The 22,737-nt window shown below is 38.8% G+C and overlaps 1 protein-coding gene across 10 annotated transcripts in view; it reads left to right on the forward strand.

Annotated features, from left to right (window-relative positions):
- Positions 1 to 22,737, forward strand: part of ANKHD1 (ankyrin repeat and KH domain containing 1) — a 123,033-nt gene that overhangs the window by 2,580 nt on the left and 97,716 nt on the right. For all 10 annotated transcript variants that reach the window (XM_086758851.1, XM_086758842.1, XM_086758844.1 and 7 more), the window contains exon 2: positions 13,433 to 13,586. In XM_086758851.1, the coding sequence (XP_086614977.1) occupies positions 13,433 to 13,586 (154 nt within the window). The remainder of the gene's footprint in view (positions 1 to 13,432; positions 13,587 to 22,737) is intronic.

The raw sequence follows: 22,737 nt of genomic DNA on the forward strand, positions 1-22,737 counted from the left end.
AACAAAAAAAAAAAAAAGGCAAGGAACGTTGCAATTCTTGAACAGCACTGCTTTGAAAGTCGAGTGACTGTTTGGACTGTGGTCTTGTGCTGTGAGTCACTGCTTTGGGTGTATGCCTTCAGCTCTTACCAGTGAGTGGAATTAGTGAGAACTTGAAGAGAGAATTAAAATAAATAAAGTGAGTGTTTGCCATGCTGCCTTGATTTGTATTCTTTTCTCTACTTTTGAAGTCATAAAAACAATGGTACAATATTCTGCAGGCTCTGCTGGGTGTCTGCAGTGATGTTTAGGTCTTGTATCCTTGTATTAGTCTGAGTTTTTAGTATGCTAAAATAATTGGATTAGTCAAAATGGCAAATTAAGTAGAAAAGAAAATCATCAGGGAAGTGCAGGACGAGAGTGTAATGAAGTACCTATTTAGAGAATGAAAAAGAGCAGTGTATCTTAGCTTAACTTTTTGGAACATATATTGCATTTCTTACATCAGATCTTAAAATACCTTACAGTGGGAGTACTTTCCCCATTTTACAGGTGAAGAGAGCTTACTGCATTTATTCTTCCTTGCAGAACTGGGAGAAAAATCAAAGCTTTCTGGTTTCCTAGCTCAGTACCTGCTTATGGTAGTCACCAGGCTGCTGATTGGGAAACCAGAGGCTGAAGTGGATCCTGCATAAATGAGTTGTGTCAGGTCTGCAAGGTGAAATTTAAATGCAGCTGTGTAGAATATTTTCTAGAATTACCAGTTAAAATTATCACATGCAAATAGAAACAATTGCAAGCTGAAGCATGCCTTTGGGCACAAAAGGACAAAGACAGGAGGCTTTGTGTTATTTCTGTGTAAAACAGAGGGGAAGCCATGGTTCTCTTGAGCTTTTGGAGAAACTTTGGCCACTGCTTGTACTCTCAGAGTTGAGGTGGTTTTGACCTCAGTGTAAATAGTTACTTGGTTGCCTTCTAAGCTCTACCAGAGTTTGGACACTGCCTGCATCTTGTTTGGCATGAGATTTTTGGTGGAGTTTTAAGTATATTACTACCACTCCTTGTGAATTTTGCTGGCACTTAAAGTAGTGCCAAAGGCATGAGTATTGAACAGCCTCCTCCATACTAGTTGTGGTAGTAGAAACCTGTAGGTCAAGGTGAAGGTCTGCTGGCGGGGTGCTGATTAGTAGTGCATGTGTGTGAAGTCCATAGGGTCCTTAGTGGTTGAGTGCTCCTGGCTATGGAGCACACAGGTTCTCACCAAAAACTATCATGGTAGAAAACTGGGCTGTGGCAATAGACAGCTGAAGCAAGTGATAAATATGGCAGCGTTAGTGCTTGTAGGATTGTGTGGTTTGCTGATCTGTTGTAAATCAAGTAGGAGAAGCCAGCTGTGCTGACAAAAGTACCAGAAGATCATGGAACTCAGTTCGGTAAGTGGCATTTGGTGGTGAGTGTATAAATGAAGCAAGTCTTGTGTTCTGTAATTCAGGGGTTTGGAGGCCTTCAGTGGCAACTGGAGCTCACCCACCCCTTGGCTGTGGAGTCAACTCAGCTTTTGGCTTCCCTCTCCAGAGCAGGCTGCCTGCTGCCACCAGCTTACCTTACTTAAGCCTGTACCTATTGCATAAGCCTCTGGGGATATTTACATAAAGCATAATTAAAAATCAGACATAACCTACCTCCTACAATGAGTAGAATTAATAGTCAAATGGCATGTACTCCAGATCAGTTCAGTACTTGGAGATTTTGTTTGAAGCTTAGCCTTTTTTTTCTTACTGCCCCCCCCCCCCCCCAGTTGGAGATCTTTTAATTTTTTAATTTGGAGTAAATACTTCAGTAGTTTGTTTTAAATAGGCAATGTAATCTACTAAAGTCATTGCTATGTTAGTGAACCTTCTTAATGTGGCACTGCTTCTTAAATGGTATATACAGTGTATCTTTGACTTCTGAGGTTAATATAATGCTTATGTACTTTAGTTTTCTGTATTATATTTGAAGTAATGTGAGTAGGAGTATTTTCTTGACCATAAGGAGTAGAAATTCAAACAGTTGATGCAAATTCAAGTAGATTATACTAGGCAGAAATGCCTTTTCTCTGAAAAGTTGTAAGTTTCAATTTAGCAGTTGATGTTTTTCTTATTTTGACTAACTCTTTCAAAGTTGAGGAAGTAAGACATGGAACAAAATGGAAAATTTTCTTCAAGGATAATTCACCAATTAGAAAACATCAAGGGATAGTGGGTTCAGGTTTCCAAAAGTATTGAGATGATGCTTAAGGTTGCAGAGAGCTGGTTAGTAGGGTGTTTGCTCATGTGAATGATTAGGCATCTAATTCTTGGAAAAATCCGGATAGGTATCTCAGTAACTTTGAAAGTCTGGCTTGTGGCAGCCAGAAACAATCTGTCCAGTTATGGTTAATGCTTACTATTCAATAACACTTTTAAATGAACTGATTTCTAAAGTTTCTTGCAGAACTCTAGTTTCCTTTCAGCGCAGCTTGACCCAGTTGAGTACATGACCTAAAATAAATGTCAGCAACTGTTTTCTAATGATAGGTGTAGAAAGTAAAGATGTGAAGTACTACTGTATAATATAAAAATGCGATGCAACCTCTTCGTAAGGAGAGATTTACCAAATTTAGCAGAACATCTATATTTAGTTACAAATTTGCACATAGATTTCACCAGTCAACTAGTTACAGCCTGACAGGGGGAAGGGTTCATTTAAGAATTAATGCAAGGCAAGACTACAGCTGGTGAATCACAAGTTCTTGTGTTGTGATTTAAATTGGGGCTACCCAACTGCTCCCCTGTGGGCTTAATATTGAGATGCTCTCCTCTCTCCTTTCCTCATCTTGGAGGATCCTGAAATACAGCTGTAAGGACAGCTGGATGATGCTGTTGTGAGATTGTCCTGTGCTTAGACCTCAAACCATCCCTGTGACCTTTGCTTAAAAGAAGGGTAGGTGTGGAGAGAAGGGGAGTATAAGGGTGCTCCTTTTTCTGTGCACACATGTGGCCTGGCCTTTAAAGCTGGGAACAGGGACGTTACTGAATTGGTATGCTTGTTGAAGGAGTTCAGGATTGGGGTTTTGACCTTGCAGGTGAGGAGGCTGCATAGCTTTGATCTTAGTAGGTCATTTTGAGTTCTTGTAATGTGTATGAAGATTCCTTAGACGTATTAAGCTGTTGTTGAGGAGTAAAAGTGGCTCTCAGGTTTAAAACAGAGGCAAGTCTGATTTACATGGAAAAAGGAACTTTTTTTTAGGTTTGTTTTGCACTTAAAATTTAATGAAGCAAGAAAAAAAAATAAGTTCTACATCTTGTTTTAGGACTATTTGCAGAACTCAATATTTAAGTTAAGCTTTGAAGCCTCAGTCTTCAGTAGGGTGCTTTCATTTTCTTTCTGTGGATACTTTCTTTCCTAATAGCCCACATTAGATGCAAACAGCATCTAAAAGTCTTCATGTAAAGCGTACCTCCCTAATGAGAATGTCCATGTGATTAATGGGATACTGTAAGCAAAACTTCAGATTTCTTCAAGTACTTTTGTAAATTTAGTAAGTTTTAGAAAAGTGCCTGGCCTCAGGAGTTATCTTAAATAGAAACTTTTCTCGTTGATAACTCATGTGACCTTGGTCTTCTGTGATAAACTGAAGATTAGATTAACTTTCAACTGATACAAATGCTGTTTTTTATAGCAACCTTGTTACTGCAGTCTATGTTATAAAACCATGCTACATCTGAATAAGAGGGAAAAACATGGGTACAGGTGAATTCATATTTGGATTTAAGGGTTCATTTAATTTGGAGGATATGCTTGTCTGAGCTCAAACCTTTTGGTATACCTCATTAATAGACAGTTTCTGTTTGTTTTGTAGTGTTGGTTTTGTTGTTTGGTTTTTTTTTTCCCCTGACAGTGACTCTCCTTTGTTGTAAAGGTGCAGAGGTTTCATTTTGCATATTTTTGGAGGAATATTAAGCAAGTGAAACTTATGGAAATGCATCCTGTAAGAGGATGTCTTCCTTTCACAGCTCATTTCTGAAGAATATTTTCTTATGTAACATTGATTATTTGAAAGGTTTATAAGATACTAGAAAATTTTCTCAGTTTTTGCAATATTGTGCTTCTTTCTGTTCAAGTGCATGTAGAAAACACTTACTACTGTAAAACATAAATAAAAGAATTGGTCCTGTGCTGGACACTGTTACTTCTTAGTTGCTTTTCATGGGCTGAGACTACTTACTCATTTTTGCCTTTTGCTTCTAAGAGAGAGTCATACAGATTTTTTTCAAACTTCTTTCTTTTCGTCTCTAGCTTTTCCAAAGCATCCCAGAATCTAAAGGAAAAGGGTCTTAGACTGAGAGGGTAACTCATGAGTAACTCACGGTTGAATTACTGTGTTGTGTTTGTCAGAATGCTGTGGTGGTGAGAATGAATGTGTGAGGCTGACTTTTCTGACCAGCAGAGGTTTTGAAAGTAACAGAACTGTATATCTGTCTAGCAGGAAAAATGATTCCCTATTTGTCAAGTTAAAAAACAGGGATTTTTTTTTTTTTTTTAATTTTTTTTTTACTGACTGATTCGGTGGGCCAACTGGAAAGCACCTCTGGTTGTTTTAGCGTTTCATGGGCATTAAGTTTTAGCTAGGTCCGTAAGTTATTCTCATTTGCCTTCAGTAAAATGTAGAGGTTACTAATTAACTTAAGATTTTCTTCTAGAAAAATCCCTAACCCTGTTGAACTCTTCCCTTTCCAAAATATTGAATAAAACTAATGGTGTCATATGGCGGGTAGGTAGCAAATCAGGTGTATTTCAAACCAAGGGAAAAGAGGCCAGCTTCCAGGGCTGAAAGGCCTGCTTCCAAGCCGTGTTCCTTGGTCGTGGTCACTTCAGAGCATCGCCTGTTTGGAGTATGTGTTCGTCCACAGCATGACAAGTGGATGCTTAACGTTTAGGATTTGTTAGGGTAAACTCAATACCTTGTATAAATGTACATCCTTTCATTGTTTTTCTAAAATACTTATATTTTAAACCCTTTTTACAACTACATCTTGAGTTTTCAGATTATGTTTTAGATAAGAATCTCTGCTGTGTTATTAGTTATGGTAGTTTCTTCTAAATGGCTAACTGATGGATTGATTAGCAGTTGCATTATGCTTTCTGCTGGTTTGGCTGCAGTAGAGCATGCATAAACCTGTTTATACAGGCCTTGAAAAAATAGCTACCACTAGCCTCAACTCTGAGGACAGCAGAAAGCCCAGTATGATTTTCAGTTTGGTATAAGTCTCTAGATAACTTAGTTAACTGAAACGTATAGCTTGACCTGGGACCAGATTATTGAATTGCTAGACTGGGCTACATTTATCAGATCCACTTGTATAATTTTTTTTTTTTTTAAGGACTGCGTCCCTTTGGATTGACAAGAGATCTTAAAAGGTCATTCCCAAGAAGGTGGCTTTAGAATACTTGCCTTCTTGGATGGATGTGAGCTTTTACATCAGCAAACAAATACATTTGTTCATCTTCTGTTCTGAAGTTTTCTTCACTTTGTTTTGATGTCTAGGACTTAATACTTGAGCAAGGATCACACCCGGCAAGCCCTGGCTAAATTGATGCAACAGTTTTGTTTTGTATTCTAATAAATCGGAATGTTGAGTTACCCTTGCTGTTTCTTAGTTTGAGGTGAGGTAAGAAGAGGGGCTATTTCTGTAGGATTATTAGGTAGAAAAAAAACGACAAGAGGGAAATCTTAAAGCATGTGGAGAAGATAGAGCATTGAAACATGAATTATAGTGGACTGAGAGAGAATACATGAAAATAAGGAGTGCTTAGTGTGAGTACATTTCTTTTAGTAAGGGTTACTGGTGTCCATTCAGTGGTTTTCTTCGCTACGAAGACTGTAAACATGCACTTGATTTACTGGGATTAATGTGAATTTTGACTATACTTGAGTTGCCAGTTCCAGTTCTGTAAATGGCAGCTCCTTGCTGCAAAAGATTCTCTTGTACATCAGGAAAACTTAGTCATAATTATTTTTGTTTATCGGACATTGAGTATGTGATGGCTGCAGGCTGGTTTTTTTTTCTTTTTTTTTTCTTTTTTTTTTTCTTTCAGTAGTGACTGAAATGAGTAGTGCTTTTTTTTTTTTTTTTTTTTTTTTTCTCCTTGCTATATAGAGAAACTTTTCAATGTTGCCAGCCTCTTGGCCTAAGAGGACTCAACCTGTGTGTTCTGTGGCCTAGTTTTTTCATCAGGGTTAACTAGGGGTACAGTTATGTCTTAGGCTTATTGTTGTGGAACAGTGTTTTAATAAAAATGAATTGGAGATTTCTTGTTTGTGGAAGAACCATAAATCAGACAGCTCTGTCCAGAAGTGTGTGATAAGGTATAGCTTGTAGTATTCAAAACTACTTAAATTGGCATAAGGATATCTGGTGGTAGTTGATTGCTTAAGAGAGAAATTAAGGGAGAAATTAGATAAGTGATTAAACTTGTGTGAACTGTTTGACAGATACTTGCTTATGAATCCCTGCTTATCCATTTAGTATTAGTGCAAGAAAGCTGAAAACCCCGGATCAACAGTCTCTGGCATGGAAGAGTAGTCTTATAAAACATAAATTCTGATTTATTGTTTTATCTGCATGTTTCAAATACTAGGCATAATTTTGAGAATTGACTAGTCACTTGGAGTGCCAGGCTTGAGATCCTTTGATGGGGCTGGACTGAGCAGAGAGGAGCTTCTGTATGACTGTCAGGCCTCTTGTATTGCTGGTGTCTCACCCATCGTTCTAGTCAGCTGCTGTTAATGCTGAGATCAGTTTGAGTGTGTGCTAAAACATGAAGAACATACAGCACAGTTTTATACATGAATATCAGGCTTCTGGACCCTGCTGTCTGTGAGAGGTGCTTTCCCTGTCTCCAGTGACAAAGCATAAAGTTGTGTCCGTCTTTATTTACATTGTATCTATAGCAGCATTTGCAAAATGAACCTGTGTTTTGAAATGAATTTAGCACAGCCCACATCCTGTAGCTACTTGTTTCATTATCTGGTAATTGCTTAATATATATTGGAATAAAGACTGTCCTGCCTCAAGTTAGTCAACTTCCTATTGTAATTGGAGCTAAATAAATTTGCACGTCTCCTCTCCCCCACCTTGCCAATCTAATTTACTGCCTACAAAACTGTTGTTATAGACTGCTAAGCTAAGGGGATGTGCAGGTACTAACAGCTCTGCTTAAATGCCTCATGAGGAGCTGGGCTGATCTAATAATGGCTTGCTATTCCCAGAAGAATGATGTTCCAGCTTATCAGACCCCCATGAAATTGAGCAAAGTGGTAGAAAATTGTTTGCTCCCCCCTCCCTGAGTTTTCTCCCTTTTTGATGTGTTCAATCAACCCTTGAAATTGTCTGTTAGCTGCCTGACTTGTCACAAGATGAGCAGTGACTGGAAATGATGCCTCAGATACTTCATGCTCTCTTTATTGGGGTGGTGATGTCCCCAAGCATCCCTTAACTCCCCTGGGTTGTTAGGATACTTGGTAGTCACAAGATCCTAAGGGCTAACACTGGAAGAAGGTCTTTTGGCAATTCACAGATCTTAGTGGCTTCTTGGGCCAAAACTTTTTTTTTTAATTGAAGAAACTGTCTTCAGAAATTACAGTTCAAGACTAACAGTGGGTATGGTCTTGTGTCATTCATTATATCTGAATTCTTGTTTACATTAATTATATGTTGTACTACTCTGAAGTACTTCTATGAAATGTTTCTTTTCTTTCTCTAGCTTTGAGGTGCCAAGGAAGGGCAGTGTACTGAAGTCCCGCTCAAAGGTTTTGTGAAAATACTTGCAGTTGTGTGTGGTTTTTTTTCCTCTTCCTTTACACCATCTCTCGAAACTGAACTAGTAGTGCTAGGAAGACACCTTGAGTAGGTGCAAAAATGTTTGACTGACATGGTTGGGTTGGGGGGGCAGTGCTGAAAAGTACAGCTTAAGGTAAACCAAAGCCAGGCCTTTGGCTGATGTGAAGAGTCTAACCAGGGTGCAGGAGTGTGTGCAGGGTTGTGATTGCCACAGGAAGCTCCTAAGAGTGCTAGGTCAGTGACAAAATCCTTGGCTTTACTTTCTCCTTGAAATAATTATTTTTAATATTTTGAAGCTGACATTCTTTGTATGTGGAATTTAAAGGAGTTTGATGTAAAATTTGAAATACAAACTTATTTTTCAGTCTTAACTTAGTGTTTTGGTATCTGGTGTCCTATCACTATTCCCCAAAGCTTTTAGAGCAGGATTACAAGTAATAATCAGATATTGGCATTCAGTGTAATAAAGGACATGACAACGTAAACTGTCAGAGGTTGGGTTTATCAGACAGAGCCACAATATCTTCCTGATGTGATCCTAATACAGCATTGCACATCTTGTTAATTATGGAATGAAAATAGTTGAAATATAGATGATCTATTTCAACTTCATAGGCATTAACTTCCAGCCTGACCTACAGACCTATATTAACCTTAAGGAAGCCAAGGTCCCTCTGCAGATATTCAGATGTATTTAGAGATATGTCCAAATTGAATTATTATAGAAATAATTAGGAAAGGGTGCCTGCAGGAGGAGGAGGAGAGAACGGTACAGCTACAACAGGAAGCTTTTCCATCTGTGGCCTGTGTTGGTAATAGGCTATTTGTGAGCAGATCTGGGCTCTTCTGGGAAAAGTACTTTTTTTTTTTTTTTTTTTTTTTTTTTTTTTTTTCCCAGTAGTGACATATTGGAAAAATCGGTTTAGACTTAATGTTAGAAATGTGTTTCTGACCCTGTATGTCACTGCCCATCCTGCCAGAATTGCCAGTGTTAGTTGTGATGTTGGTGCTTGCCTTGATGTATCCCTGACCTGAGGTAAACTCAGTCGTGGTATTAACACATAAATACTGGTGTAGTTGAGTCCAAATAGCTGTGAATGTAGCTGCTGTGGAGGGAGGAACCGGTGGTGTAACTGGATCTGCAGAGCTGTGAGACTGCTGCAGTCCTTGGCAGAACTTCAGGAAAGGTCCATCATTCCTACTGAGAAGTGTGAAACACAATGGTGTAGTGAAGTACTCCGATGTTCAGTGCCCTGTCCTCAGGTCCCATGCAGCTTTTTTTAGGTTTTGATTTGGAATTATTGCTAGTTGCAATTGTTTTGGCAGTTAGAATAATGTCTTGAATCCATGTGTTCTTAATGAGCCTTTCCAAGTGAGATGCTTATTAGCTGCCCGAGCAGCTCACAAAATAATCCGAAAATAGCACAGTGACTGGTTACTCTATCACTTTGCTGCAGATCTGATTAGGATAGAGCAGAGTGCCTAAATTTTGCCACATGAACAGTGTATTAAGTCTTCCAGGAATGCTAACATGAAATCTGTTGGGTTTTTAATTTTTTTTTAAGCTTATCTTTTGTTTAAAAAATAAAATTTGTTTGATATATTTGGGGCAGTTTGATTTTTTTAAAAAATATTTTAAAAATTATTAATACGTGATCATCACAAGTCGCTTTTCACAAGAGGCATCTGCTTCATTAGGTAATTTCTTACTCTGCTACTAGTGATAAGGTATGCAACTGTTCATCTTCTCTAGCCTTGTCTTAGGGTATGAGAAACTGCATTGATATACAGAAATGTCAGACATTCTGATTTGAAAATGCATTGAGACTTGTTCTGGGAGACTGTCAGTAGTACAGCTATTTTAACATTTTGCATATGGATTTTCAGTGTTTTCATGCTTAAGTTATATTTGTGTTCTGGATATGTTATTATTCTCTTACTAAAAATCAAGCCAAAACCTAAAAATTGATGCTCAACATGTGCGGAAATAATGAAAGCAGCTGCCCTTTCTTGCTGTAATATAAAATTAAGATGAAAATACTGTATGTGAAGCAAGATTTTTTTTGTGAGATTTTAAATGTGTGAGGTGTCTGGAAGTAGAGTTGCAAACCTTAAGAAGACCTGAAAGGCAGTAAGAGTTGAGAAGAGCAGACTGCACCAGTACTACCCAGCTTGTACCCTACGTAGAAGCTGTATCTGTAGTTCACTTTTAATAACTGATGTTAGCATAATCAATGTTAAAAAGACAGAGTTTTTTAGAGGTTCCTGTAAGCAAAAAGTACTTCCTGTTGAGGGGAGAGAGAGAGAGAAGTTCCTTGCAAGTTGACAGACTATTTGTGAGTGGTGAATGAACGCTGATTTAGGTTCAAGAGCTGTATTGTTGCAAGTCATGTCCTGTGAATATGTACAAGTGAGCTTGAGGTGGCAGCAGTCAGGGAGAAGATGGTCCTTGTCTTTATCAAAGTTTCAAAAAACGAAGTTTTAAAACTTGCAATGGGACAGCTTCTGGAAGGTTGATGCAAGGCTGATGTTCTTACCTTTGCCTGCGTGCTGTCAGGCTGTTCCTGAGGCCAGAAGGCTTGCCAGAAGCCACTTCGCACATTTCTGCGGTATTTGTTGTTCGTAAGTGCAGTTGCTTCAGTAGTGGGTAGCGTTTTTGCCCCCTTTGGTATGTCTTCGAAATGGAGGACTGCTGTTAAATTTAGTGGTGTAATCTAAACAGAAAAAAAAAAGGCTATTAACATATAACAAAATTTCTTGTGTGTGGTTATACACGATGTATAATGGATAGTCACTTACACACACAGCGGGATTTTCTGCCAGTCACTAGGTCACACAAATGTTGTTCCAATAAGAATAATATTTCTAGCATATTAATGAGGCAAAGTGCCTTGTGTAGTCTTCGGGGAGAAAATGGAAAAACCCTTAAGTACTTCTGGATTTTTCCAGAAGTCAGTTTTGGGTCAGAGTTTATGCCAGCAGAGTCCTTAAGCTGGCTAGATGGACGTCACTTGGAATTTGAGTTCTGCAGAGGGGAATCTTACTGCAGGGATACATTTTGCTGCGAGTTGTAAATAGCTCGTCTTTCTTTGTAGTAAAAATGTGTGTCACTGGTTCAGGTCACTAGTTTTCTGCCTGTTCAATGTTCAACTTTGTCTCACAGTGACAGTTCTCTTATTTTTTTGGACCATTGTCTGTACTAATCTAGAAATCTTGCTGCTTTGAGCCCTAAGTCATAGCTTGCTATCTTAGCTTTAATATTTGCAACTTAGCACACAAGATGGCACACCTGTAAGCTGGCTAATAATCCACATATCCACAGAGGTGTGGAACTCATGTTCTGCCTTCCTGAAAGCCACTCTTTCTCCCCGGTGACCATTATATTCATACGTCAGCACTGCGTTTCACTGGGCGCCCACGGATTGGCCTGGACGCGGAGGGATAATGTTACAGAGTATTATTTGCATATCCAGAAAGGGGAAGAAATTAAGACAAGTAGCTCTTGAATAGCAGTGCTCTGTGTGGTTTTCCAGATTCCTGTTAACATTTTTCACACAATGGGGCATCTAGATGAATTTGCAGATTGCCAGATGTAATTTTTTTTCCTCCCCCCTTTTTTCCTCCCCCCTTTTTTCCTCCCCCCTTTTTTCCTCCCCCCTTTTTTCCTCCCCCCTTTTTTCCTCCCCCCTTTTTTCCTCCCCCCTTTTTTCCTCCCCCCTTTTTTCCTCCCCCCTTTTTTCCTCCCCCCTTTTTTCCTCCCCCCTTTTTTCCTCCCCCCTTTTTTCCTCCCCCCTTTTTTCCTCCCCCCTTTTTTCCTCCCCCCTTTTTTCCTCCCCCCTTTTTTCCTCCCCCCTTTTTTCCTCCCCCCTTTTTTCCTCCCCCCTTTTTTCCTCCCCCCTTTTTTCCTCCCCCCTTTTTTCCTCCCCCCTTTTTTCCTCCCCCCTTTTTTCCTCCCCCCTTTTTTCCTCCCCCCTTTTTTCCTCCCCCCTTTTTTCCTCCCCCCTTTTTTCCTCCCCCCTTTTTTCCTCCCCCCTTTTTTCCTCCCCCCTTTTTTCCTCCCCCCTTTTTTCCTCCCCCCTTTTTTCCTCCCCCCTTTTTTCCTCCCCCCTTTTTTCCTCCCCCCTTTTTTCCTCCCCCCTTTTTTCCTCCCCCCTTTTTTCCTCCCCCCTTTTTTCCTCCCCCCTTTTTTCCTCCCCCCTTTTTTCCTCCCCCCTTTTTTCCTCCCCCCTTTTTTCCTCCCCCCTTTTTTCCTCCCCCCTTTTTTCCTCCCCCCTTTTTTCCTCCCCCCTTTTTTCCTCCCCCCTTTTTTCCTCCCCCCTTTTTTCCTCCCCCCTTTTTTCCTCCCCCCTTTTTTCCTCCCCCCTTTTTTCCTCCCCCCTTTTTTCCTCCCCCCTTTTTTCCTCCCCCCTTTTTTCCTCCCCCCTTTTTTCCTCCCCCCTTTTTTCCTCCCCCCTTTTTTCCTCCCCCCTTTTTTCCTCCCCCCTCTGAGTTTTCTTAGTATAAACTGTCTCTCTTTATAGGTTGTGTGGGGTATTGTATGATAAAGCTGATAGTACACTGCTGACATGAGAAACGTAGCGGAAGTATTAGGGGAAAAACAGAGAAAGCAAGCTGAGAGTGGGGCTTGAAGTGGGAAAGGGCAACAATGGTGGTAGAACGAGCATGTCTCATTTCTACACCATATTTAAGCCACCAATTGTGTTGAACAGATAATGCCTATGATGAAATAGTGGTTTTTGTCTTAAAATATTATATTACTGAAAATGGAAGAAATTTGTGTCTGAACTTGGGCAGATTGTGAAGTGTAGTTCTGTTCTCATTACACTATGAGTCAAATATCCTCCTTCTTTACTCTGGCAAGCTGTTGTCGAACTACAGTGTCTTATGTTGAGTAATTCTATGAGCTTGTATTTGGAGATCGTGTGGGCCACTGGTGGGACACGGCGTTATTGCTGCTGGGTTAGAATACCTTGCTTACTTAGTTGCTGTACATATCTGTTCTTGTCTAGAAGACATTGATGACTGGAGTTATACTTCAGTGCCAGCTTGGAAACAGATGTTTGGGTTTTAGTTGTTTCTACTCAAAACAAACAAAATCCTTGTGCTACATTAGCTGAAATTACTTTTAAAATAGAACTGAAAGACATCTTGGGAAGCCATTCAGTCCCCCTCCCTGAGTCTTGGATAGATTCATCTATACCAAAGTCATTACTGATAGCTCTTTAATAGCAAGGTAGGCAGATTTCTGATGACAAAGATGCTACAGCCTCTTGTTTCAGACTGTCTCGGTGGTTAACTGTCCAAATATGCATAATATTTTTTCAATATTTAATCTGAGTTGCCCTTGCTATAGTTTAAGATCTTGTTAATTGTAATTTTCACAGTAAACTGGTTTTCATGTAGTCTTTTGTTTTGTGATTTCAACTACCTTTTCAGTGAGTTGACCAGATGACTTTTACAGTTATTGTCTATAATATGTACTGTTAAAACATGATTATGGTGGTACAGTTAAGTTATTTTTTCTAATATTTTAGATTTAGTATAAAACTTCAAAAATAGTAAAATTATATTTCTAACTTGGCAAACAGGTTGAATCATTTATTTTGGACCAAGAAGATCTTGATAACCCAGTACTTAAATCCACGTCGGAGTTATTCTTATCGAGTGCTGCAGAAGGTGCAGACTTGAGAACTGTGGATCCAGAAACACAAGCAAGACTAGAAGCCTTACTGGAGGCAGCAGGTAATTTCTTTGTATAGTTTTTTTTTTTTCACTGAACCTAACTTGCACACAAATCTGGTAACCCATAAATTTTGACCCTAGTGAAGTATTCACAAGTCTGGAAATTTACTATGATGAGGAGGAGAACATTATGAAGAACAATCTCGTAATTCTTACAGGTGTTAAGAGTGTCTTAGTCCACTCTTTCTGTACATACAAAGTTAGAAAAATTGATTTAAATGGTATTTCATTGACCAGATGCGATTACATGTGTTACCAGAGGGAAGATTAAAGGGGAGAGAATGGAAGGACGTAGACTTGCTAAAATGACAGGGTTTTTTCTGCTGCTTTGGTCAATATATAATTATTAATTCATTATTCCAGACATCTACTGATGAAATACTTGTTAGTCTATTTTGACTTTCACAAAAATATTTTTCCATTCAGTAGTTCTGAGATATGACTGTTGGAAAGTACATATTTAATGTTCATGTTTCAGAACTAGACTAGACAAACATAGTGCCACTACATTTGTTACTTTTGAAGTGAAAGCCTGACTAATTTGAGTCTTTCTAAAATCACTTTGTGACTCCAGTGTCTGCAATGGATTTGGAAGTTGTTTGTCAGTTTCAGAATTCCAATGACAAAAAAAAAACCCAAACCCTGCTTTGAAACAAATCCTGTTTGATAATTATGGGTGCATACTCAGACTAGTAGTAGTGTGCTGAAATTGGAGTTTTCAGACTTTAGCTTTGAACACACTTGAGAGCTAGATAAAATACATTTATCTGCAGGTTTTTAGATGTAAATCAATGTACAGTTTTAAAGGAGAACATTCTGATGAAGCAGAGGGGGCAAGGGATTCAGGGTCTGGGCTCTTTTTGCATTTTTTCATTTGAAAAAACCCTCAACTTATGACATAGCATAGCTTTTTGACAGCAGAAAGTTGCAGCAGTCTAATTAAAGATGCTCCCTTAAAATTATTCCAGCTTGATGTAGCTGTTGAGGATGAAACTGCTTTGCAGGGAAGATAGACTCTTTCGAGGATACTCCAGGCGCTAAGAGAATTTCAATAATGTGATCCCTTTTCAAGCACTTTTTGAGATAAAAATCAGTTTCTCTCATGTACCTGGTGACTGGTGTGTCCTAAAATCTATTGTGAGCTTTATAAATTGTGAGGGAGATGTTTGATGGCAGACATAGTGTTATGAGGGCAGTCTGTCTCTGAGGTATGTGCTTACATCTAGGGCTGCAGTGCTCAAAAATGATTTCATGGTATTTAACAAATCTCGGAGATAGCATTGCTTCTTGTAATGCCTGTGAGAATGCTTTTTTTAGGTTTCTGAGCAGTAGTTGGCCACTTGTCCCCAGGATTAGATGATTTGGTTTTAATCTGAGGTTTCCATGCTTTGATTCCCCGACTGCTTGGAGTAGGGATATATAGGAAATGGGCAGAACGGAAGGAAAGAGAGAAAATTTGGAGGAAAAAAAAAAGTGCTTTTGTTTAGGGACTTCATCTCTCTTTGTCCATTTGACTGGACAAAATTCATGCCAGTTGATGAATGTGTGAGATCAAAAGACTGAAAACACTCTTGAGAAAGTCCTCTAGGTAAGCAGTACTTGTCTTTCCCATTGAGAATTTGAACACTAAAAATGTCATTAAGCTAACCTAAAGGAGACACTGAGAATCTAGTAGTTTATTAATCAAAACCATAATTTGAAAGTGATTGAAAAAGAAGCTAGTGTTTCTGGGAGGTATTGTAATATTGTCACTGGATTTCTCTGGCTAATTCAGCTGAAAATACTCTTTCTAACCTTAAGTGAACTTCTAGGTTTCCGTTACGGCAACAAACAAAGCAGCCTTGTGTTGAGACTCTGTAATTTTTTGCAGTTTGGCAAAAGCAAATGATTTCTCTGGTTATTTTAGTCTCCAGCATTAAAGTTAGCTTGCAAAAGTAGCTGGCAGAGCTGTTGCTCTAGGAAGTAGTTTAGCTACAGCCTTGTCTGATGTGGTTTCCAGGCTTGCTTGGCCTTCGTTGTGATGCTCCCCTCTCTTGTGGGAGGCATCATCCTAACTTACAACTTAGAGGAAGATTGGTCTTGCATTTAGTGTCTCCGATTTCTTAGTGTTTCTCACATGCAGGGTTCGTGGCTGTGTTGTTAGGATCGGAATGAGTATGACTTGTTGCAAAACTAGTTTTGCTCATTCTTCGTGAATCCTCTAATGCTCAGATCTCACACGGACATTCTATTTGTTAGTTCTGGAAAGTAAGTTCTAGCAACTCTAGCCAGATGAGATGATGTTCTTCAGATTACTTATGCAGAAGTTGTTTTCAGCCATTGCATTCTTTAAGACTTGTGGGAGTTTTGTTTTGTTCTGAAGTAACTGTCTTGATTTGAGAGCTGGTTAGGCCTGCATATGTAAGTGCAGAGGCCAGAGGTTGGTTGAACTGCCTAAAAATGTTTCTGTACGTTATATTTATCCATCATAAGAGTGCTGGATATTTTTTTCACAGTTCAGCTTGTTTATTCAGTGTCCAAGAGGACTTAACATATTTTGTGGTTTTGGATGCTGAGGATGACAGCCTTAAGTAGAATTTCTAGCAAGAGGGTTGTATCTTGCCCCCCTTGACATAGCAGCAAGGATACCCATACATGCATATACATGTGCGCACAAACAGTGGTTAGAGTCCGTATGTCTACTAGATCCTCTGGGAACCTGGCTGTTTAGCTTTAGTTTGGACAAGGATACTTCCTTCTGTAATCTGTTTAAGCAAAGCACAGGCACTTTGTTAATTAACAACTGTCTTTAAACAACTGTCAGTGATTGTATTATTTCACAACACCCCTCCCCCCCCGTTTTACATTCTGAAGATCAAGAGACTTCACTGTTCTATGAGCATCATAAATATGAGTTGTTTTAATCTTTAGAAGTCAGAGATAAATTAAAACAATTAAATCCTCTTCTTTGGGATGTTATCCCAAACAAACCAAGTCTTTTTTTCTGCCTTCCTTCAGTTTGACTCCTAGTAGCAAAGAAGGGATTTACAGGTAGAATAACCTATGGAGAGAGAACCATACTGTTTGGAGATGTTTCCATTTTTCAGAATGTAGTTGAATAGATTCTTGATATTCTTATAGTGGATTGATGTTGTGCACTAGAAAGATTCTGTTCCACTGTTAATTAGGGTATTGTTGATTTCTTAATATTCCAGCTCTGAAGAATCATGGTTCTTTTGTGGATTTTCAATAAGGTTGCGTATTAAATTTCCTTTTTAGGGACAGTAGTTGACTGCTGGAGAATGAGAGCTCTTTGCTGCTGTGGATGAGTGGTTATAGCATTCAGAGCTCTTGCTCTTCTGGGCAGGTTCCTCTGTGGGTCCCTCAACACATGTTCTTAAAAAGGCAAACTCACCTCCAAAGAGTTGGAGAAAGTTTGACAGGTTCAAGCTGTTTTGTTTTCCTGTCCTGCCTTTTATAGACATTAGGAAGGGAAAATGACTTGCTTGTGTAGTGCAATCCTCTTTCTGGAGTACAGGTTGTTTCTTAAAGAGGATGGAGAAAGGTGTTGGTTGAAGCATGTGGTCAGATAAAAATCCTGGATGCTCGTTTTGGCTGTAGAATACACCAAACATGGAAATCCACAGAAAGCTGTAAAATGTCACAATGTTAATCCCTACAATTAAAATACTCTGTTCGTAGTGTTTCAGCATGGTTTTGCTGAGTTTTCTGGGAAGTAGCGTAGAATATTACTGGTTTTTAACTTGAGGAAATAGCTTGGGTGCTTGCGTCCTTACCAGCAGATCTTTTGAGCATATTGTAATAGGTGCAGAAGAAAGTGGTAAAGAAACTGTCTTGCATTGAAGCACTTAGTAATCCCATTGAGTATCTACATAGGAAAGAGTTTTGTAAGCAATGAGTTCTTCAGAAGTCCTACTGTTGTTTCTAAAGTGGCTTGTGAGGAAAGTCAGGGTGTTTTGGAGAGGAACCGTGTTCGGCCAAGGGTTTTCTTAATGAAACAGATGCGAGTAGTCCATCCTTATTTTTAAACAGGGAACAGAGTTATATGTATCCTTCTTTTCTGTTGAAATACGGGGTTAAAGGTGACTAGAGGCTCTCACATATATGGTTGCTTTATTTGAGACTTTAGGGGATTAAATGCAGTGTAAATGGTGAAAGAGACATCTAGTTTTAATAACAAATGTCTGTTAACATGTGGTAAAAGTCAGCAGCTGATTCAGGCATGAGGGCCTGATGCTGCTGTTTGGAAAGCTGGTAGGATGAGGAGGGTGCAGGGAAATGGGTTGTGTATTCTGCAGCTGGGGAAGGCAAAAGTGGAAGTAATCACTTACTTAGTGGGAATACGGAATGCAGGTCAAAATATGAATGGGCTCAGATAAAATCTGCCTGCTTTAGGATAAACTGAAAGGATAGAGTGAGATTCAGCAACTGTAAAACTGAATGCTTTCCATGCTTTCCAGCGTGTGTATGTGTCTCTTTACTCACTTGCCAAGCTGTTGTGTTGATCCAGCCTGATTTTTTTTTTTTTTAATATGACCAAAGCCATTCATTATTCATTTACAGCAAGGGGATTTCTTGGATTAAAATGAAGTAAATTATTTGTTTCCCCTAACATTAGAGGGTTTGAATGTGACAAGGTAGACTAGTGATCCAGCATTACTGGGGAGTGAGCTGTGGTCTAAAAGAATAGTTCCAAAGATGCACGGCTTGTTTTTGTCCTGTGTCGGAGAGATCCCTTAGAAGGTGTCAGAGACTGGGCTAGATCATTTCTTTGGTCATGTTTATAATCAGTAAGATACATGTGTGGACCTGGTTTTTCTTTACTTAGGGCTGACGAGTAACTTAACTTGTGATTTAAATAGAGGTGGGCATCTAATCCATGAGAAACTTAACCTCTGAAGGGTTATCTGAGCTCCGCTTCAAACTGTAGAAGTTGAGGGCTGCAGAAAACAGACGATTCACGTTTGTCAGTTTAACAACTCCATGTCTGTGCTTGTGTAATGTAACAAATACATTTCTAGATCTGTATCTGTGTTCTTTAATAAGAACGAAAAATGGGGTCTTTATTGGGGAGAATTTGAGGGGAGATTGCTGGAATTTGAGCGAAGATGGAACTTTATTGTAAAAATGTAGCAATATCAAATTTGAAGTGTGTTCAGCCACCTTCAACATGGCCGAAGTCTTACCTTAGTCCGACTATTCCGATTTAAAAAAAAAAACACAAACAAGCCAATGAAGACTTTTCACCCTAATTTGATCTGATCTGAAATACTTGCTGTTACGTGGACACAACATTACAGATCAAATAAGAGAAACACTTTTCATTAAGAAAGTTCGAATAGACTTCTTTCCAGGTGTTTCTTTAGAGATCAAAGCTGTACTACAACTAAAATCACCACTGTCTTGTTAACTGGAAGACTTTTGCTTTTGAGATACTGGCACATTATAGTGACTTGTGCATTTTTTTTTCTTCACCATCTAAAGATTCAGAGTGGGAAGGAATATATGGTATGTGAAACGTACAGATGTGTTGTGCTTTTGAGTAAGTTGGATAAACTGAATTTTGTGCATGTAATTGAATTATTAATATTCTATTTCTCTGAGGTTTTGCATGATTTAATTTTTTTTTCTAATCTAGTAGGCTTTTAGATTAGAAAAAGTCTAGTCTAATCCTGCTCTTAGAAATTAACTTCCATACTTTGAAAGTGCATTAAATGTATCAGCTTCATATTTTTTTGGCTCTTCTTCAATTGGATTTTGCTGTGAAGAACAGTTTCATTGTCATGACACTTAACTCAGCTGTCTGATACCTAAAAACATCAATTTATCTTACCAAATCTGAACACTATGCTTTTGGAATTCTTTGACGAAGATAATTCTGAGATTTTAACTTTTCTTTGGGGATGGGGAGTGGGAAGAGACAAGACAAGAAGTAACAAGTTTTAATTTGTGAAGTCTTAAAATTGGCCAAGGTACTCCTCAGTCTCTTAAATTGTCTTCATATTTATGTATCTATCTGCTTATATGTATCTCAGAGGTCATTGTTAATCAGCCAGTGCTTCATGACTGTACCATAAACAACTTGTACAATTATCCTTTTAACATGATTTTTTAATATGTATTTTTTAATTACCTCTTTCTGTTTTACTTTTTTTTTATTTTATTTTTCAAGCAAGTTGGATTCTTCTGCAAGCTCTCCTGTTCCAATGTGGGGATATTCTTGGTTAAACTTTTTTCCATTTATTATTGTTTTCAGGAGTCGTTATATCGGTGCTTGGAGTAACATCAGCCAAAGAAGGAGGTAGGGAGGGTTTGGGCAGGAGAAAAGAAGCTGAGCTTTATTGACAGTCCTACGTAATGCCTGGATTGGGATGGAGTTCAGCCTGTACCAAGAGGAGATCCTAATCTCTCTCTATTTTTATTTTGTTGTTTTTTTTTTTTTAACATGTATGCTTCCTTCATCCATCAGAGTGAAAATAATTATGTCCAGGCTTTGCAGTGGGGTACAGAAACTTACACTGGGCTCTGTGCTACTGCTGGCTTAGCACTGTGGTCTGTTCTGGGCAGCTGGTGCCCCTTAGACGGTGCAACGGGTCTGTTGTAAGACTTTGCTGACAGTACATTGAAGCAAGCTTTTGTTTTGGTTGTCCTGAGATTTGTGCTAGAGTTGGTAAGTAAAGATCTTGCATAGCAATGTTGCAGGTAAGCTAGTTACTTGGATCTGTGATGTTAATCATGTGCAGAAAAAGAAAAATAGAGCACTAGCTCAAACCAGAGGTTGCTTAAAGCTAATATCTGGTAAATGTTGCTGTTGACCCAAATGTCTTACCACAGAATGTATGTTATTTGAGTGTGGTAAAGTATTTTTTCTGTGTTCTTCTTTTTCATTCATGTGCATGCTTTCTTCTCTAAACACATGGCTACTGGTATGATTCTTTGTGATGCATGTGTAAGAGGGGACCATAGATGTTAACCTTGTGAAATGAAGCAGTTACTATGCTTTCAAGTCTGAGTTCATTAAAATGTAACTATTTTCCTGAAGTGCATGAGGAAGGAGTGAGGAGCTAGAAAAACTCGTGTCTCTTGCTTGTATCTCCTGCAAGAAGACTCTATTAATAGTTTATTTTAAAAAATCAATTACATGGACTTGGGGTTTAAGTTTGCATTTTTTATTGTTTTCTGCATTTGTCAGTCATGTAGTTTCCTTGACACATGATGATAAAACCAGAGTTTAGAAGTGTTCAGGACAGTTTGAGTATGAAGTTAATGCTTCATATTGTGCAGAAGATCAGTTCTGAATCTCCCCACTCAGATTTCATAGAATCATAGAATGGTTAGGGTTGGAAGGGACCTTCAAAGGTCATCTAGTCCAACCCCCCTGCAAGGAGCAGGGACATCCCTGGCTAGATCAGGTTGCTCAGAGCCTCATCCAGCCTGGCCTTGAACATTTCCAGGGATGGGGCATCCACCACCTCTCTGGGCAACCTGTTCCAGTGTTCTATAACTCGCATCATAAAAAATTTTTTCCTAACTTCTAATCTAAATCTACCCCCCTCCAATTTAAAACCATTACTCCTTGTCCTATTGCAACAGGCCCTACTAAACAGCCTCTCCCCATCTTTCCTGTAGCCCCCTTGAGGTACTGGAAGACCGCTATCAGGTCTCCCCGGAGCCTCCTCTTCTGCAGGCTGAACAGCCCCAACTCTCTCAGCCTGTCCGCATAAGAGAGGTGCTCCAGCCCTTTTATCATCTTCATTTCAAGTTTTCTTTTATATTCTGTAACTTAATGGTGAAGTGTGGTGGCAGTAACTAGTGCCAGCCACTTAGCTCGTACCAGATAGACTGGTAAGTCAGCTTGTTAGTCTGAATGTGTAGCCACCCCTTTTGGGGATGATTTGAAGTATACTGTGAGGTGTAACATAATTATGTTGGAGACAGAGCTGCTTGCTACCTGTTTATATAGGAGTTGCATAAACTGTCTAGTTTGTGTGCTGTAATGAGCATCTCGGGACATGTGAGAGGAATTAACTGAGCTCTTGTTGGTGGACCTACAATACATTGTTCTATCACTTTTATAATGGTGTTAAATATTTGGGCTTTTTTTTTTTAAAGTGTTGGAAGCAGCAGATTATACTGAGTCATTAATGCGTTACAGTATGTTGTGTAACAAGTGAATCTGTTGCTTTTTTAAATTGATAACTCACCTTTGATAAAATATTACTATTGTATGTTTAGCAAGTAATTAAAATAAACAAATTTGTAGGGAAACAAACGATAATATAGTATATGCATCGTGTAAAAGATAAAATTCTTCTTATTTCTAGAAAGTCAAGGTAGTTTTCACCACATTAATGAAAAATAAAATTATGTAAAATATACTGCCACTCATCTTTGATTCTTCTTATGGAAGCAAGTGGCTCTTTTGCCATGGAGCTTGACCACCTTCATTCCCTGTTACAAATTATTTTCTGCCTTTTTTAAAGACCTTACATGGAAAGCTAAGACACTTGACAGAGTCTAAGTTTGAAAGAACTTAAATCTCTTGATTTAAAACCAGCTGTGGTACATTAAGAATCTTGCATGAAAAGATAGTTTATATTCTTTGTGAATATGAAGTATTTACTTGAGATTTCAACACATACTAGGAAACAAACAAGACATATTATTGCATTGCACAAATTTATCCTTGTGGTATTCATCAAGAAAATTCTTACTGTGGGAACAAAAGGCACGGTGCAGTTCTGTAATGGCTTTTTTTTCCTGTATAACATAGCATTATCTCTAAACCAGCAATTACTAGCTCATCATTTAGCCATCACCTTTTCCTCAGATTCTGTACAGCTTCTGAAAAATTTTTGAAAAATAGGACTGAAAGAAATGTCAGTTTACCTAGTTTTATCTCCTTCTCTTCCTTCTGCCCAGGCCAATTCAACTTGTGCTTGTGCCATTCCTGACAAGTGGCTTTAAAAACTGGTTAGACAAACTATCTCCGGTGCTGGAAGCTCCACAGCATGCCAAGCTAGCTGCAGTCCTTAGGTTCAGAAGGTTTTTCTGAGTTTCAGTCCTCAGTGTTACATGCCTGAAATATGTAAGTTGTGGGCAAAGGGGGCACTAAGCTGCTTTGGAAGAGCTTAATAAGGGAGACAAGAAA

This window comes from Chlamydotis macqueenii, chromosome 14, assembly GCF_036417535.1.
Source record: "Chlamydotis macqueenii isolate bChlMac1 chromosome 14, bChlMac1.mat, whole genome shotgun sequence".
In the NCBI taxonomy this organism is placed as follows: Eukaryota; Metazoa; Chordata; class Aves; order Otidiformes; family Otididae; genus Chlamydotis; species Chlamydotis macqueenii.